The sequence below is a fragment of the Pollicipes pollicipes genome, unplaced genomic scaffold (assembly GCF_011947565.3).
Source record: "Pollicipes pollicipes isolate AB1234 unplaced genomic scaffold, Ppol_2.1 Scaffold_3087;HRSCAF=3621_pilon_pilon_pilon, whole genome shotgun sequence".
Lineage (NCBI taxonomy): Eukaryota > Metazoa > Arthropoda > Thecostraca > Pollicipedomorpha > Pollicipedidae > Pollicipes > Pollicipes pollicipes.
Window position 1 is genome coordinate 24,598,546 of NW_023596225.1, and position 18,892 is coordinate 24,617,437.

The 18,892-nt window shown below is 62.5% G+C and overlaps 1 protein-coding gene across 1 annotated transcript in view; it reads right to left on the minus strand.

Annotated features, from left to right (window-relative positions):
* The window catches only part of LOC119089919 (uncharacterized), a 60,220-nt gene that overhangs the window by 34,650 nt on the left and 6,678 nt on the right, over positions 1–18,892 (minus strand). The window contains exons 3-10 of the mRNA XM_037212724.1: positions 15,413–15,634; positions 15,215–15,307; positions 14,944–15,175; positions 14,560–14,817; positions 13,973–14,121; positions 10,468–13,852; positions 4,826–4,963; positions 4,258–4,442 (exon numbers count right to left, since the gene is read on the minus strand). Of these exons, the coding sequence (XP_037068619.1) occupies positions 4,258–4,442; positions 4,826–4,963; positions 10,468–13,852; positions 13,973–14,121; positions 14,560–14,817; positions 14,944–15,175; positions 15,215–15,307; positions 15,413–15,634 (4,662 nt within the window). The remainder of the gene's footprint in view (positions 1–4,257; positions 4,443–4,825; positions 4,964–10,467; positions 13,853–13,972; positions 14,122–14,559; positions 14,818–14,943; positions 15,176–15,214; positions 15,308–15,412; positions 15,635–18,892) is intronic.

The window sequence follows — 18,892 nt, forward strand, 5'->3', positions numbered from 1 at the left end:
GTTGTTCATAAAGAACAGGAAGTACGAAACAGCGGTGTGGAACATGGAGAACATCATCCAGTGACGCGTTATACTATCTTGTGACATGATTGTGCATGAGTGAGTGGGTGGGTGGGTGGGTGGGTGGGTGGATGGGGAGGGGGAGGGATAGCCGGAGGGCGAGGGCGAGCACCTCATCACCCGGGCAGGGACATCGAGATGACCACCGGCGGCCAGGCCAGCGTTCAGCATATCGAGATGATGATGATGATGATTTGGGCTTTGGGGCGCACCGACTACGTTGGTCATATGGCGTCCATAACCTACTTTTTAGCTAACAGTTGCCTAAAAAAGCGGGGAGATAAGGTTACGTTCGATATATGGCATGGAATTGTGTCTTCAAGATGACTAAAGCATGCCGAGATAACAGCTCATGCCAGTTGTGGAAGCCACTGGGCGAAAGCGCCGATGATACCAGGTGGGCGCAAGCGCGGCGGCGCCCAAAACGCTAACGGCTAACCTTACCCTCCAACCCGTGACGTACTGTGAGGACAACTGTGAAACCGCCACTAAGAAACGCCGTCTCTCCGCACGACCACGCAGACCTGGGATGAGCTGTGCCGTAGCTAAGACTACGTGGACTTGGTATGTGTTGATCCTCACATCTCCTACCAAGTCGAATGATGTCAGTAGAAAAAAAAAACATGAAGGCCAAGTCGAATGAGATACGATGGGGTCGGTTCGAGTCGATTCCGGTCAGAATACATCAGACTGGATTACGTCAGGTCACGTCACGTCATGTCAGGTCACGTTACGTAAGGTCAGTTCACGTAAGTTGGGTCATGTCAGGCCAGCCTTCCGGGAAACGCTTCAGCAGGTGCCTGGACGCTTGTGCCGTCTTTCACTTGCAGCGCCTGCCGTAGCCAGACGCGCAGTCCCAGTTGCCAGCTCTCATCGCCATTGGCACGGATCATCTCCGACCGCCAGCATCAAACCACGTGCTGACGGGAAGGCGTAGGTTTGGCACTATAGCACAAACGGCGCCGCTGCCGCCCGGGCCGTCACAGTCACGGGTCAGCTCGGGTTAGGGGGGGGGGGGGGGAGATCAGGCCTGTTGCACTCAGTCGGCCGTCGCCGCTGGACGTCCGGAGAGGTCACATGCCGTGGTGACTCAGACCGGCGAGGCGGCCGGCGAGACCGACCGGCGCGGTCCCGCGGCGGCGCCCCGTCCGCCGGAAAGCTCTGCCATAGCTCCGGCTGCGGAGCCGGGCTGGTGGGACGGCGCACCTGCGCGTTGGCTGGGGCACCAGCCAGGTCACCGGGTGTGACCTCGGCCGGGGCGCCAGCCGCGGCTCTGACCCAGCTGTCAGCCGGGACGCCGGCCAGATCACGGGGCGTGACCTCAGCCAGGAAGCCAGCCAGGTGACCGGGTGTGACCTCGGCTGGGGCGCCAGCCGCGGCTCTGACCCAGCTGTCGGCCGGGACGCCGGCCAGGTCACCGGGCGTGATCCAGGCCGGGACGCCGGCCAGGTCACCGGGCGTGATCCAGGCCGGAACGCCGGCCGGGTCACCGAGCTTGACCCAGGCCGGGGCACCAGCCGCGACTCTGACCCAGCTGTCAGCCGGGACGCCGGTCAGGTCACCGCCCAGGACAGCAGACAGGATGCCAGCCAAGGCACCTCCGGCAGCGCTGGCCGATAAACCAGCCGTGACGTCACGCCACAGGCACAGTTGGCTACGGTAGCTGCTACAGAACCCCGGTCGTCGGCGTCGTTGTCCAGACCACGAGCTGATTTTTCATGGCCTCAATTTCCTTCAGAACAGCGCGCCCCAAGTGAAGCCGTAAACATGCGAACAGGTTTACGACACGCTGCAAAGATATCCAACAGTAAAGGGCACAATGCTTCCTTAATTATCAAAGTAGCTGCATTGCGGGTCCCCTGTTGCAAGCCACACAAATGCAGGCACTGGGCCTGCTCCAGCACGCTGACTGATGCGGCGAGCGGTCTTGCCTTACAGTTAGCTGAATCCGGTGATGAGCCCTCTACAGCTTCAAGCTCTACAGCACCATTGTGTAATGAATGGTGGGGGAGCATGAGTCAGACGATTTCAAACAGCCGTGGACGTGCAGTGTCTGCCTCAACATGTGCCCGCAATGCCCACAAATCCCAGCCGAAGTGGAACGGCCATGGGAAATGGACACGGGCCTTCTCCTGGACGGCAATCCGTCCACTGAGGCGATACAGGTCAGGGGAAGCATCTCCCAGCTCCCCATCCCTCCTTTGCACGAGGACGCGCCAGGAGAGGTGTCGGCCGGCGGCGGGGACCGCTGCCCTGACCTGAATTAGCATGATCACCAACCGCAGACAAGAAGCGACCGCAACACCGCCATTCGGGTATCAAATCTTCAAAACCATGAAGCATAGGGCACGGACCACCGCAACTATTTGTATCATAGTGCAGAAATAGTGCCCCCCGTACCCGTTACGAGAGCGGACACAAGTCTCAAAGGGTGAACTGCCACCTAACGCTGCGTCAAATGGGGGAGATCGTAACACAAGCTGACTATCATGAGTATGACTTATGGAAACAGCAGTAGTGGCGTCAGTTGAGATATCAGAGGGTTCATACATTCATAAAACAGCTTATTTACGTCTCTATTGACCCAAGAGAAATGTCTGATAGTGTATGCATCGTGCAAAAAAGTGTTATAAAGACGAAAATACATCATCTCACCAGTTGCAGCGGTTAGCAACTCCAGCAATGAAATCATTTCACGGAATAGTGCTGGATGAAATCCGCAGGACCACTGTCCGGAATAAAACCGAACTTTGGATGCAGATATCGAGACACTGGATGCCAATGGCAGAAAACGGAATTCGCGGCGTGAATCAAACGTCACTGATCCTAAGCATATCAATGTTTACCTTTTTGGTGGCGACACACCCGGGTGCACCACTTTCTTTACTTTCGGGTGAAGGGAGGAGGTGCGGGTTGACCCCCTCCAATGGCGACTTGAGCCTCCCTTACAATACTCCTCTGCGCCCCCCCCCCCCCCCCGGGCATATGAGGAAAAGCAGAACACTGGACCAAAGGAATGCAGGAAAGATAACTTGATTTAAATACTGGTACTGAACTATTTGTGTACTTCGTACCTAGACATGCCACTATAACACCATACTTATTTTGTACCAAGAAGTATTCTCCCTGCCTAATAAGGCCCAGAAGTAAATACCTAGTAGCAGTACCTATCATTTTTGTCATGTCAACTCACTCAAATGGTTAGACAGTCCGCTAACATTTGACATAATCTGCACATGAAACACCTGTATTGGGATAAAGAACTAATGGCCGCAAAATGTGGCAGCTTTTAAATGTAAAGGGTGGCTCACATAGCAGCTACCGGCGCTTCTCTCAACAGTGGCAAGTGTTTTTGCCGCAAAATCGCGACTGAGGTGGCATTCGACTTTCAGTGGATTTGACCAATGCACGATCAGTGATTCCACATCCGTCAAACCTTGACGATAAAAGGTGCCAGAGGTGGGCCCCTTTGCGGTCCACGATGCGGAACGGCCGAGTCCGCTGCAGGCAGTCGATTTTCCGGTTCACTGTCCACGGTGATGCGCCCATTTTGGAATCAACAAAACGTATGGGGCTTTTTTAACATCGAGGATTTAAATCTAAGTGGCCTAAATCCAGGAACACAGGGAAAGTCAGGTTTTATGGATGAGTTAAATCAACCTTATCAGCTCAACCACCGCCTCCCCCCCCCCCCCCCCTCAACCGAATCTAGAATGTGACACCCCTGAGCATAGGGCGCAGCGCACACACCGTTCGTAACAAAGTATTCATAGTCCTTTACCAGATATGGTCGGCTGTTGCCGACCCGGAGCGGATGCGATAGCTTGACGGCTTCACTGTCACTGTTGCCGCGAAACGCGGTGGCTCCCTACATCCTCAATGTCCTGATAAGCTCCGCACACTCCCGAGAAGCCTGAAGACTCCCAGAGTCGATAACAGCCTGCACACTGAGGTTGGACGTCAGGACCAAGGGTTGTTAACCACCCTATGTTTTGTCATAGTACGTTTTGGTAACACTAACAGGCTTCCACATATCCCTTTCAAGCGAAAGGTCGGCAAGACGGGCGTCGGGCGCCGCGTGGCTCGCTCCCCCTCCCCCCCCCTCCTTCACATTCGTCCCTGTTCCTTGGTTCTGGTTCTGGTTCTGCCTCTGGCTCTCCCTCCCTCTCCCTGCCTATCTCTCGCAGTGGGGCTTACCCGGCGGTGAGGCTGAAGCTGCGTGTGGTGGAGACGATGGAGAACTCGTTCTGGTACTCGTCCGTCACGCCGACCGGCAGGCTGACCTTCATGCCGGCCAGCGGCAGCGTGTAGTCCAGACCGAGCGGGCCGGCGGCGGCCGACGCCGAGCCCGTGTACCGGGTCAGCAGCAGACTGTCCGTCAGCTGGAATACACAGTGTGCGGGGTCAGCAGCAGACTGTCTCTCAGCTGGAATACACAGTGCACGTAGTCAGCAGCGGACTGTCCGTCAGCTGGAATACACAGTGTACGGGGTCAGCAGCAGATTGTCTCTCAGCTGGAATACACAGTGCACGGGGTCAGCAGCACACTGTCCGGCAGCTGGAACACACGGTGCACCGGGTCATCAGCAGACTGTCTCTCAGCTGGAATACACAGTGTACGGGGTCAGCAGCCGACTGTCCGTCAGCTGGAATACACAGTGTACAGGGTAAGCAGCAGTCTGATTAAACACGCTGGCCTAAGCGTCCCTGGAAGCGGTGCCCCGCTGCACGGCTGGCACCGTCCGGAGGGCGAGCGGCGCCGTACCAGGATGACGAAGCGCGGCTGCGGGCCCTTCCGGCACAGCTTGAGAAGCTCGCCCTCGCGCAGGAAACTGCGACCCGGCTTGATGACGTCAGAGCTGCGCAGACGCTCCTGGATCTGCAGCATCTTCTTGAAGTTGTCCTGCGGACCAAGACGCATGCAGTCAGCGCGGAGGCAGCTGGACGCCGTCAAAACACGGCGTGAGGGCAGGAGAACGAGACCTAGGGCCAACCAAAACGGCTGGGCGCGCGGCTGGAACGCAGCGGGCGATCAGACGATCGTCCTGCTGTTGTTGTTTTGGTCTAGGTTGTGGATACTTTGGGCACATCATTCAATTACACTGAAGACGGTACGGCCAGGTATTCGAAGACAACCGGGCCGTATCATCAACAGTCAACCAAATTTGCACTGTTTGTCTCGTGCGCACTTTTGCACCGGCTGTCGATTATCCAGTTTGCGTGTAGCTATCCACCGCCACCTGATTCGCCGCATAAAACAGCCCGCGTCAGCACGGCAGCTCGCCGCCTGGCTGACTTTGGGACTCGGTCGCCGGAGCACCGCTGCCGGTCCGGAGACAGCTGGCTCATGCTGGCTGGCGAATGGGTGGCCGCCAGCGCGTCACAGGCTTTGCCGGACGTTTGAGCCCACCATGCACCGGGCCCTTTCTTCCTGCTGATGTACGCAGACTGCATGCAATGTTTAGTGCTGCTGCGATGTACTGGGTTCGGGTGGAGGAAGTTTGGCAGCGAAAGATCGCGTCGTTGCCTGTAACTGTTGCGGCGGAAAGCGGCAGTTTTTCTTTTGCGCAACATCATCGTTGATCCACCAGCTTTTCCTGTCCGCGCTACATCCACAAGCATAGCTTTTCAGACCTGGTCTATAAATACAACAATTAAACTACCTTTTAAACCCGAGTGTTATGCTACTACCGGGTATTTCTATGATGAATTGCTCCAACAAAATGATAATTCAAAACATCACGCACCAAGAAGATCCGTCTAAAGCTTTCCAGACCCTGACGATAGCTATCAAAATATGCGTCATCATTTGACCCATGAAATGTTTATGTACCGTCACTCAAAAACGAATGAATACAGTCTGCTCGGCGGCGCCCACAACTTCCCCTCCCAAAAAGAGTTCAGGGGCACAATCTGAAGACGGAGGATCTCTATGTCTACTTCGGTTTCGATTATGTGTTGTTTAACCATTCCTTTTACAGCGAGGATGGTGAATACCTGTAACGAGCCTCTACAGTCTAAGATCCAACAGTGATTACTCGTGTGGTATGCGCAACACAATCACATACTGAAAACTACCGCCTCTATTGTCTAGTGACAGAATATCGGGCTGGCCCTTCAGTGGCACTGAGCAGAGTGGGCCCATTCTTCGGACCGACTGGCATGGAAATGTTAGCTGGCAACTGGCAAAGGAGGGTCAACGCCGGCCCGGAGTCACTGCGCATCACGTAAAAACTTCGCACAGTCCTGCCTGGCGAAAGGGCGCGGGCAAAATTATCCGTTGAACTGGACGAGACAGCTTGGGTGGTGGATTCCAGGGACGCGCAACAGGCTATGCCTAAGAAATGTCCTAAACGTAAACAAGCCCGTACAGACCATTAGGAATATGTTGTTTATAACCATCCACTCTTGAGGATATGAAACAATGACTGATCGCACGGTAGAAATAGAAGCAGTGCATCATTAATAGTGTGGGCGGCGCCAAGCACTCGTGACACCGACTCCGAAGCCCGGCCTGGCACGTGACGCCAGGACCGAGGTCTGCGCCCAGGCACGACCGCAGCCGAAGCCGGGGCTGGCGCGTGACGTCAGGACAGAGGTCCGCGCCCGGGTACGGGAGCTGCCGACTATTTCTGGAGAGCAGGGCGAGCCTGGCGCCAAGGAGGTGCCTTTTAAACACGACGGACACCGCGGAGGCCTGAAAAACAAGCACACCGGACCACGACTGCCGTCTAGATCAGCAGTGTGCCGCCGTTTTTAAAACGGTCAGGTTGCCAAAAAACTGACAACGCACCAGGGATGGGGACAAAGCCAGGCTTCTCGGTACGTCCGAAGCTGAAGCCAGTCTATCTGAACCTTGCAAACGCGAAGCCGAAGCTTCGGTCAGCAGTTTCGAACTCGGAAAGCGCGAAGTCAAAGCCGACCTCATGAGTTTAAAACCACGGGGCCGAAGCCGAAGCCGGAGCAGAACCCAGTGAATGCTGTTTTGCGAAACCAACACCATTTTCGCGTCTGTTAAAGCTGTATGGGATCAGAAACTATTTTCGGACGTTTGCGGGGTGATCAAGAAGAAGTGGTAGCACTACGGATGCGATGTTTTCGACTACTGTCGTACCTTTTGTGTTAGCAAATACACAACGCTTCGCACATTTCCTTGACGCCCCTCGTCAAGTTTCATTACTCCTAAGAGCAATCGGCTGGTTCATGGCTTTCAGCCAGGCATACGTCACGACCTCAAAAAGTTGTGTAGTATATCGACGTCGCCGCCGAAACCAGCTTTTAAACATGACATTAAGTTGAAGCCGAAACTGAGGACAACCGTTTAGCACTGCACGAAGTCAAAACTGAAGTCGAAGCCAGCCGCGGAGGGTGGCTCAGCGCCGAAGTCCAATCCAAAGCCGCTAGAGGAAAATGCGGCTTCGCGAAGTCTAAGCCAAACGCAAAGCCAGCTGCGTCGCCATGTCTGCACCACAGTGGCCACAGCATCACCAACTTGCAGGGATATAACGCTCACGGCGTGAGACCCGATATTGCTGAGACCGGCGCGCGACATCGCCATTTCTGAACAAGCCCGGCCCGACCACAGTACCACTGTTGAGTGGTTCATGATGGCCAGCATTGTTCGGATCCCTCGGATCCTGACTCGTAGCGCTGCCGGCCGCCGAGCGGAACCTCGGCGGACCGCGGCGTCCACAGCCTGTCGCCAGCTGCACCGCCTGAGACGGATCAGGCGCCGGTTACGAAAAACGCCGCGTCTCGCGCCGGCTGTCAGTCGGTCAGCTGGTGCTGACTCAGCGACGGCCGTCTTCCGGTGGTTCGTCCGGCAGGCGGAGCGGGGCCCGGCCGGCCGCGTCTCGCGCGCACTCGGGTTACGTCCGGCGCCGCTCGTGCCTGCCGCCGCCGACAAGCCCGGACAGCGGACAGCCCGGCGGCCCGAGGCATCTCACGCGATGGTCCCCCTCCCCCCTCCCTTCGCTCCCTGAGATGAGGGCAGCGAGAAGGGCGTCATTTGAGCTGAGCGGCCAGGGGTCTTTGTTGCCGGCAGCGGGCATTCCCGCGCCGACAATTTGTGGAAGGTGGTCAATCATGTGCGTTTGGAAACTTAAACAGCCATCCGAATGGAGCGCGAAAGGAACTCATCGTCATGAAACGCCACGTGGCTATTGCTCAAAATTGGCCTCCATGCCGCCAAGCACTCTTCAGATCCACAGCACGCGAGGGAGGCGCATACAATCGTCAATACAGCCGTCGTAATGGGCCTATAAGTACCGCCTTCCTGCACAACAACCCTTCAAATTACGGCTGCGTTGCGAGCGCAGGCTCCAGCAATGGGCCCGCTCCCGGTAACCGGACCTATGCTGCGGCCGGGGGAGACGTCGTTGTCTCGACGCCGGACGCTAACTCATCGCAAGGCTCTCCACACAGCGAAGACCACGCACCACATCCGCACCCGGCGCGGGCGACCGCCGGTCGGCCGCGCGGACAGCACGTGACGCCGCGGCCGGGCGCCAGGCTGGGGCTGGGGCTCGGTGCGGACCGGGCGGCGGCCGCTGCCGAGCCAGAGAGCGGCCGGCTCACGCGCGCCCGCAGCTCACAGCGCGGGGTGCCGGCTTCTCGAGCCACGTGCTACGGTCACGCGCAGGGACTGGGTCGGGGCGGGCCCGCACACCGCGCGACCCGGCGCGTGTGGGGCGCGAGACACGTGCCGTGCATCAGCACAGCTTCCGGACCCGCGCGGTCGCTGTCGGATGGGAAACCACGCGCCTCTCCAGTCACGTGACACGCCGCACGCAAAGGACACGCTCCCGACAGCTGCTGATAGCGCACACGGCGCTTGACATCCTGAAGTATCAACGCCACGAACCGCGATTACTGCGAGTGCAGCTAGGGCGGGGTAAAGTGCGGGACACTATCTGAGGCCATGACATCTCGCCGCACAGTCACCTGCTGAAGTTGTGTGTTCATAGAAGCAAAGCCACCGCAGACAGCCGAGAGAGCAAGGAGAACCGTATCATCATTGGGCACGGATCAACGATAGGTGATAACTAGACAGGGGTGGGAGAGCAGGCGGCGAGCTGGAAGGGCGGTCAGAGCTGCGTTTCAGAGGTCGTCTTAAGAGCCGCTTCGAGCTTCACGCCGAGCTCACCCCCATCAAGCAAGCGTTCGCAAATTTCGCCCCCTTGCCGATCGCTTTATCAGTCGTTACAGCGCAGCTGCCGTGCCTTCCAGAAACGGACGCCCCAATGCAGCATCCCGGTCTTACTCGACTCTGTCGACGCCTACGACCGGGTATAGAGAGAGGACCTGCTGGCGAAGAGCAGGCGTCACATGCCCCGGTTGGGTTACGCGGCGCTCAACAGTCGTGCCGCATGACCGGATGGTCCGCGTCCGCTGGGGAAGCGTTCCCTCACACCGATCGGTATATCAGCGGGCGTACATCAGGGAAGCCCGCTGGCACCACTTCTGCGCGTCATCCACCGCAACGACTAGACGTCCGGCTCGAGGAACCGCCACCAGGTCGTTGTACACAGATGACGCTGCCGTTCGCGGCATTGGGTATATCCGGCTCAGTACATCGGGAACATCCAACCCATACTCAATGTCTTCAGACACTGCCGGCCAAGTCGTGCTTATGTCCACCTTTAACCCGGACCAGGCAGTGAAATAGCAATGTCGTACCAGCAGTCACCGTGAAGAGCATACCAAACATGTGCGTGTCTTTAACGAGAGAGGTCACCAGAAACGCATCGGCGACGCTTGGAGGCGTGGGGGTGCACAACGGCGCCTCATGACCCGGATAGGGTTCAGCCAGGCCTTTAGCATTGCAAGAGACCGGCTCTAGGGCACCTCTCTACTTTCGAGCATGTGCTGTCGGGGCCGGCCAGGGGAGTCAACAAGAGCCAGGTGGCCAGGAGTCTATCACCTCGTTATCGGACCAGTGGGGTGGTCAGAACCCCCAGCCGAACCCCTCTCACCAGCACCACCACACGCCATCGCGGACGCGTCGGCGTCAGGTGAAGAGATACCGAGAAACATCTCATTGTCCATCACACCAGAGCTTCTGCGAACAGCCCGCTGTAGGACATGACGTGGAACCTTTGGCCTACTTCATCAGTATGACCTACATAGACGTGGAACCCAACAATTGCATGACTGTTAAGTACTGAACATATGTTCAGTGCCAAATACTTCGTGCTTATGCTCTGACAAGCATACAACACCCATGCCAGAAACGCCACCCTCAGCTACAAAGCGTCCGTCCGTCAGCTCGTCAGCGTCAGCGTTCATCACCTCATTGCCTCTGCTCGTGCGCTCAAAACCCAAACAGACCCCGGGTCCCAAACCAAGAGCAGCGGTTCTGTCCGGCCCCGTCAGCAGCGGGGAGCGAACCTGCGGCCGTTCACTCACCCCTTCTCGCATGCTCTTGTTGGCGTGGTCAGCCACCTCGCAGACAACCTCCAGCGCAGCGCGCGTGTTGTCGTAGTCGACGGCGCCCACCTCCAGCCGCCGCAGATAGTCCTCCAGCAGCAGGCGGTACTGCGGCAGCCGCTGCACGGGCTTCAGCATGTAGTGCGCCACCGAGAGGCGGCGGCAGCGCGAGCTGGCCTCGAACGCCGCCACGGCCGCGTCGAAGCCCGGGTAGCGCTGCCGGCAGTCGGTCAGCATGTGGCACTGCGCCTGAAAGTCGCGGATGTAGGCCGAGTACAGCTTGAGGAACGGCCCCTTGCGCACGATCACGTCGGCCACGGCCGGGTGCGCGGCCCAGTTGTCCAGCCGCGAGCGCAGGTCGCGCAGTAGCTCCTCGTTGAGCCGCTGCAGCTCGGGCAGGTGGCAGAGGATGGCGGCCAGCTCGGCCGGCGGCACGCCCGGCGACTTGGCGTCCGCCGCCACCGCCTCGGCCGCCGCTCGGAAGTCCTCGTTCAGCAGTCGGAGCACGTCGACGAACGTCTCCTCCGACGAGAGCAGCTCGCGCGCCACCAGGTACGACTTGCTCGCGTCGGGCGACGGCGGCGGCTGGTCGCACGCCGTGTGCAGCGTTTCCGTGTCCGAGTCGCTGTCGGACAGCTCGGGCGCCGTCTCGAGCGCCTCGCTCGCCGGCTCCGGCTCCTGTTCCGGTTCCTGCGACGGCGATGGCACCAGCTGCGGCTCCGGCTCCGGTTCCGGTTCTGGGCCGTCATCAGTCGACGGGGCATGCTCCGCCGACAGCTGCTTGCAAAGCGTGGCCAAGTTGGAGCTGAACTCCTCGATGACACGGGCGTACTGCAGACGACCCTCGCTCGACACAGGGGGAGCGGCCGCCAGACGGCGGTCGGGCGTGCTGGCCGAACCACCCATCACCGCCTCCGAGGAGACAGAGCCCGGCGAGGGGTCGCTGCGCCGCCGCTCGACGCCGCTGCTGTCCGAGTCGGCGTCCGACCGGTCCAACTCCACGTAGAACTGGCTGTGCGGCCGGCGCTCCTTGCGCGGCGCCGGCTTCTTCTTCAGGCCCTTGCCGAACGAGGTGAACAAGTGGCCGAGGCGCGCGCGGCGGCCGGGCGCGTCCACCGCCTCCGCCGGGATGCCGTAGATGCGCTCGGCGTCGGCGTCCGACGACTCTGTGCACCGCTCGCCGCCGCCGCTGGCGCCACACTGCTGCGCCTGACCGGACGCGAGGCACCGCCGCTCGGCCGACGCCGGTGATATCACTTGCTCGAGCGTGCTTTTTATGCTCTCCAGGCGCGCGGACACGCTGGGTCCGGCCTCTGCGGGTGCGAGCACCGGACTGGCGTCCACGTCGTCGCCGCTGTTGCGCTGCGGGCAGCCGCTCGACGGATCTGAGTCACTGCCACATCGTGGGATAAAGTCCTCGGCGGCGCCAGGCGCGGCGGCGGCGGCCGGCGGGTCGCTTCCGCGCCGCGCCTGCGGCTGCTGCAGCTCCGACAGACACGAGCCGATCTGGCGGAAGAGGCTCTCCACAGCGTCCAGCTCGCGCAGCAGGCCCGGGTCGGGCGGCCGGCTGTCCGACGAGTCGGAGCTGCTCGGCGGGTCGGCCGCTGAGCGCGCCTGCGGGGCCGGCCCGGAGGCTGGCGGCGCGCCTGCGCCCGTCAGTCCGGGCTCGGTCGCCGCCGGCGCCGGGCGCGCGGTCCGCTCCCCGCCGTCACCGCCGCCGCCGCCTCCTCCTCCGCCGCCGCCGGTCGCCTCGTCATCGCTACCGTCCTCGTGTCGGATGAGCTTGACGCGGCCCTCACGGATGTAGATGCGGTCCACCTCAAGCTCCGTGACCTTGATGCGGCCGGCGGTCAGGTCGATGATATTGGCGGAGGCGGCGTCCATCTCCGTCGTTGACACGCGCTGGATGAAGTGCGGCACGAGCACGTGGCGGGGTGCGGCCGCCACCTGGCCGGCGGCGGCCACTTGCTGCTGCTGCTGCTCCTGCTGCACCGCCGACTGCGGCTGCTGGTGGCGGGCGCGCGGCGTCGGCGGCGACGCGGCCGTCTTCTCGGGCGGCGGGCGCGACTCGCTCGCCATCGAGAAAAACTCGTCGTCGGTGCTTTCACAGCCCGGGTCGCGGCCCGACGTCAGCGTCGTCTGGCTGGCGTCCAGCGTGCCGTCGCTGCCCTCGGAGCGCAACGTGATTTCGGACGGCGCGTCCGTTGCCTGCGACGAGAGGTTCGGCTCGCTGCCCGCCTCCCACAGTTCGCCCGGCGCCGGCGGCGGCGAGGCGGCGCGCGGCGGCGGCAGCGGCGGCGGCGGCGACTCGGTCGAGCCGGCCAGCGCCGGGTCGGAGCGCCCCGTCGGCTTCTTGCGCGGCGGCGGCGGCGGCGGTGGCAGCGGCCGGTTCTTCATGTCAACGGCGTCCTCCTGCGAGCGCTGCTTCGCCAGATGATAGAGTGTGGGCCGCGCGCCGCGACCTGACTTGTAGCCGCGCGGTACCGTGCTGCTGCGGATCTTGCTGCGCTTGACGGTGCGCGGCGGCGGCGCGACGGGCTCGGCCTCCTCGGCCGGCTCGACCGGCGCCGTGCAGTGGCGCCTCTTGGGCCAGGTGGTGTTCCCGTTGAGCTCGGCTCGGCCCGGCGAGAGGCTGGCCGGGCGGCGGCGCGGCGGCGGCACGACCGGCGACGGCGGCCGCAGTTCACTCAGCTTCTTAGGCACCGGCGGCGGGTAGTCGTACTCCGCCTCCTCCTGCTGCTGCAGCACCGACGAGCGCTTCCGCACGTGCGCGTACTCGGGCTTGGCCGGAGTCTGTCTGCGCAGCTCCACCTCCGGCCGGTTCTCCTTGTTGTGCTCGGCGCCCTTCGCCGCGTCCTCGTCCTCCTGCTGACCCTTGCCGTCGTCGTGGACGATGAGCATGAGCTCGTCGCCGCTGCCCAGCTCCTCCTGCTGGAACGAGTGCAGCGAGCGCGGCCCCTCGCTCGTCACGCTGCCGCGCGCGCACAGCGTCACCTCCAGCTGGTCGGGGCCCTCGCCAATGCTGTCGAACGTGTCGTTGTGGCCGGCCGGCGGCGCGTCGCCGGCGGCGCGGCTGGAGCGGCGCGGCCGCGTCGGCGGCTGCTCCTCGCAGGTCTCCACCTGCACGGCGCCCTCGCGCTCCGGCTCGCCGCCGCGAATGTCCACCACCAGCTTGGACGTGACCGTGCTGTGCTCGGGCAGCGGCGGGCGGCGCGGCACGCGCGTCGGCCGGTACGGGCCGCCGTCGCCGTCGTCCAGCAGACGGCGGTAGCTCCGCCCGTCGCCGTAGTCGGCGCTCTCCTCAGTGGCGGACTCGTCGGCGTAGCGCACGTCGCGCACGTCGAGCAGCGAGACGGCGCCGCGGCTGCGGCTGCGGCTGCGCGGCGGCCGGCGCGGCGCCGGCGGCGGCGGGCGCGGCGGCGGCGCGCGCGCGGTCACGAGCTCGGCCGGGCCGGGCCGCGACGCGCGCTTGGAGCGGGCCGGCCGCGAGGCGGTGCCAAAGATGGCGATGGTGCGGCTGTCAGCCTGGTCGGCCGACTGAGAGCGCGGCCCGCCCTCCTCGCTGCGCTTCTTCTTGCGCGGCGGCTTGGCCGTGAGAGCGCGTCGGCTTTCCCAGTACTCGCGGATCTTGGCCTGGTAGGGCTCGCGCGGCGGCGGCGGCGGCCCCTCCTCCTGCGGCGGCTGCCGCTTCGTCGGCTGCGGCTCCACCGGCGACGGCACGTTGTCGATGGCCTCCAGCGGACGGCGGACGCGCTCGAGCGTCTCGGGCGCCGGCGGCGGCGGGCGCGGCGGCCGGCAGTCGGTCGTAAGTGTGATGGCCGGCGGCGGCGGCTCGCTCGACACGACAGGCGGCGGCGGCGGCGGTGATGTCACGCTCGAGTTGGCCTCCGGTGGCGCCGGGTTGTTCGCTGCAGCAAGCGGCGGCCCAGGATTGTTTGAGACAGCTGCCGGCGTCAGTGGCTTCTTGGCGATCACCTTCGGCGGCGGCGGAGGCTCGCTTGCGGTCGGCTGCGGGGACGGCGGCGTCGCCGGCTCGCTGGAGTCGCGTCCCGCGGGGCGGGGTCTGAGCACGCGCGGCGGCTCGTCTAGCTGCTGGATCTCGATCGGCGGCAGGGCCACCACGTCCGGGGTCGGCTGCACGAACTTGCTGACCAGGTTCAGGCCCGACACGTCATCCTTAAGCTGCACCCGCACGCGCTGCAGGCCTTGGTAGCTGCCCAGGTCCTCGTCCTTGCTGGAGGAGGTCGACAGCGGCTTGAAACGTACGCCCACACTGTCACTGTCGCTCGAGACCCGCTTCTTGCCGAAGCGGACCGACTTGGGGAAATCCTCAGTGCGCGAGGCGCGCGAGCTCGGCCGGCTGTTGCGGCCGCTGTCGCTGTCCTTGAGGCACGGCTCGGGGGTCACGCTGAGAGGCTCAGGCTCCGCCGGCGGCTCCTCTGCGCGCGCCGCCGCCCGGCCCGGCTCCGGCTGCCGCTTGCTGAAGCGCGAAAAGCGCGCGAACTCGTCGTCGTGCGCGTCGGTCGAGTCGTCGGCCGCGCGCGGCGGCTCGTCCGGATCGGCGGGCTCGCCGACCGGGTCGTAGATGTGCTCTTCGGGTTCGCGGCTGGCGGTGCCAAACGCGAACACCACCTCGTCCTCGTTGTTGCTGCTGCCGTTGTGCGGCGAGAGCGAGCGCGGCCGCGGGCTGTCCGATCGCGAGCGCGCGGCGCGCGGGCTGCGCGACCTCAGCTTCTCGCGCAGGAAACGGTACGGCTTGGGCACGTCGCGCCGGCACGTCTTGGCGAAGCGCACCACCGGCTTGCCGACGGCGCTGCGGCTGGCCACGCGGCCGAACTGGCGCACCGGCTGCAGGAACGAGTCGGCGCGGCGCACGCCGTCGCGCCGGCTCTGGCGCGGACTCGCCTCGGCGGCCTCTGCCGACTCAGCAGCGGCCTCGACCGGCTGGCTCGGCGGGCTCGGCGAGGTCGGCTCGCTCTGCGGCCGGCGCTCGTCCCTCAGCGAGAAGCGCTGGCGCAGGCGGTCGCGCGACTTGCGCAGCGAGTCGGTCCAGCGCTCGGCGCGGCTCGGCTCGCGCACCAGCTCCTGGCTGATGCTGCGCGCCGCCGAGAAACCGGGCGTCGAGGCGCGCTCGACGGCGGCGCCACTGCAACACACGGACACGCGCACCGTTAGCGGGGCAGGCTGGCGCGGCGGCGACAGGCCTGCTGACGGGTGATGTGAGCCGACCACGTCTGCGGGCACGCAGCATTGTACGCTGTTGATATGTATGACCGGATGGTTAGCCAACTGTGAGCTGACATTTCCTGTCATGTAAACGGATCTCGTGGTCACGCGAATTGAGCCATTTACGGTAACTGCCAGCTAGCGGCGTAGCAAAGAATTCACTCAAGAGGGGGCCAAATTAGATCATGGGGAACGTTTTCATTCGAAGGGATCGCTTCGTCGTCCAGGGTCCTGGCTTTGGCTGCGAGTAATCCTTTTGGGCTTAGGATTCCCTTCTGATGGATCGGAGACCCGTTATTTTGTTGTCGTTTTAGAAGTTATTCGCGCGTCTTTAACTGCCAAGAAGTACTGAGATCCACGGCCCCAGGTTCACCTCCCCCACCTCCAAGACCATGGCTTCAGAGCCCCCTTGGCTACGCCACTGCTGCCAGTCGGCCACCGCCCACCTAATTTACAAATCCCACCCATGACATATCAGTGCTGGTGCGTCATCAGCGCGCAAATAATTGCCAAGGTCGTTCAGGATGCGATTCGTGCTATCACCAACGCCGGCTCGGGGTCGTGCCCTCCACCTGTCCAGGTGAATGCCCGTTCTCCTCCCACCCCCACATTGTAGAAGCGCCCGCAGCTGGTTGGTCACAACACCACCTTCAGACCGCGGTCGGACGCGGGGACGAGTCCAGACCAGCAAACAAGTCGAACCCTTTCTCCGTTCGCCAAGGCCAAGTAGCCCGCATCCCGCAGTGGCGGCGGCGCACGACCGGCGCCGGAGACGTCCATGGCCGGCCGGCTCCCGTCCACCCCCGTCCGACAGAGTGCCTGCCGACCGTGGGTGGCGGGTCCGGTGCACCGGTGCCTCCTGAGCCCCCAGGCCGACCCTCATCGTCTCTGCTCTGCCTCCGCACTCGTGGCCAGGATTGCGGACAGCCAGGAAGAGCGACGCTTCGTCCGGTCACACAAGAGCGCCGATGTGCCGTTGCCCATTTCAGTCACGTCGGCGTCGCTAAGACGTGGAGCACCCTTGACCCCCACTGCCGAGCAGCGCCGGCCCTCCGCACGGTCTGGCCATGAGTACGGCGGCGCGTCCGATGACAGGGCTGAGTGTAACCTTGACCGTGACTCGGCGAGACACCACGACCGGCCTGGATCTCGCCGCGAGTGAGAGGAACGCTGCTTCGTTGGTTTTAACACACGCCAGTGGAGTTGAGAGCGTGAGTGCGTGGCCACGACTGGCGCCGTTCAACATTCAAGGCAGTGGTGCGTTTTGACTGGTTAGAAAAGTTCCTAGCAGCAAAGGGAGGGGGACGAGGACTTACGACTTCCTAAGTCCGCTATAAATCTTTAAGTGAGGAAGCCTCGAATCCTTTTCCTCGAACAACAACCATGAACTGGTCGTTGTCGTTTATTAGTGTTTCAGGGCGCGTCGACTACAATGGTCTTTATGCGCTCAAAGCGTCAACGACAGTAGAACGGCACAGTAGAACGGCACATTAGAACGGCCCGCATCAAACAGCTTGAAAGCAGTTTTCCTCAATCGCATTCATTCGTCAAAAAAAAGATCTACTAATGTTCGTGAATATGGTAAGTTACTGCGCTCGCAGGGACAGCGATGATCAGCAGAGCCGCATCTAACCCGACTTACACCTTCTCCGACAGCTCGGGTCAGGCAACACCGACCCTGTATGACCCGCTGAGGCGTCACACGGCGTGCACGTGGCAGCCGAGACAAGGCCGACGGGTCAGCCACCTCTGTAATCAACATACGGGGCGACGGAACAACGCAGGCCGTTTCGTAACGTCCGGGGCGCTTTGCGGCGCCCCAGAAACCAACGTCGTCTGTCTGCGCGGGAACTGGAGAACTGAATAACAACGCCATCGCCAGCGAGGCGTAGCGCATACTAACACTCACACTGACACTTATTCGCTGAGAGGAACGATATCGTCCGGGAAGCCGATAACCCTATGAGAAAAGGGAACGTCATCACTTGCGCCCCGTCTCACCACGCACCGCGTTTGACAGCAGCCTACCAGTTACGGGTCCAACTCCTCCATAGTCCGAACAAATGGCTGCTGCAGTGCACCAGTCCTCGGTTCCAACCACCAGAATACGGCCGAACACGTGCCGCAATAACACCTGGACCCGGCCCTCCTCACTACAGGTCTGGCTGCGGGTTCTGCGTCCGCGGGCTTATCAAAACTCCCGGTGCAGCCTCGCACAGCGGACGATCACCAGTCGATGACGGGAAGCGCGCCGTTGGCAAACACTGCCGCCCCCGGAGCGTACCGCGGCCGGTGCGCTGGCTCAGCGGTCCAGCGAGGGCGCCGCTGCGGCCGACGCGGCACTGGCTCACACCTGCACGGAGCTCGCAGCACCGCGCACTGAGCACGGCCTTAGCGGCGCGAGGTATCGGCTGGAGACGCGGCCGGCTTGTCTGGGACGGGGCGTGGGCGCACAGCAACGCCGGCCGGTTTGTAAACAACCGTTTTTGCGCACAATGGAACTGCAGACAAGCAGAGGGGCGCCTTGAAAGCGTTGGTGTGTGAGGGGGGAGCAACCCGGCTGCATCTGCCCACGCTGCAGTGAAACATAGAGACGCACACGGAAACGCGTCGCCACGCCAACGCGCACAACACGTGACGATCTCTGGCAACCGGGGTGCCTTGAACACCTGGCCTCGAAATCAGCTGTTTCCAGAAGTCGAGAACTGCTTCCAGAAGGTCGTAACTGTCTGTGTGGTTACCCGCTCACAGTGTAAACCGACAGACAGCAGCGGCAGCCCTCCGAAGACAGACATGTGGCAGAGCCGAGCGGGGCGTCTGGTCTCCCTCCCAGCCACCGGGAGGCGCACCTCCCTTTCCCAACCATGTCCTGAGCGGCCCTGCGCCCGCTCCGTCAGCGGCTCTGCCGGCCGCGGCCGGCGGCCATCGCGCACCGTTACGGCGGGCCTATCGCGAGATAACGGAGCGCGCCGCCGACGACGCGCCGCCAACGGCTGGCCACGCACCACGGCGAGGCGCAACGGTCAGCGCGCCCGCCGACGCCCGATTGGCCGAGACGGCCGATGACGTGGGCGAGGCGCGTGCGGTGGCGCGGCGTCGGGTCAAGTCCCACCGCATTCTCGGAGCAATGCGACTGACATGCATCCAATGTCGACCCCGACCAGAAATCGGTGCAGGT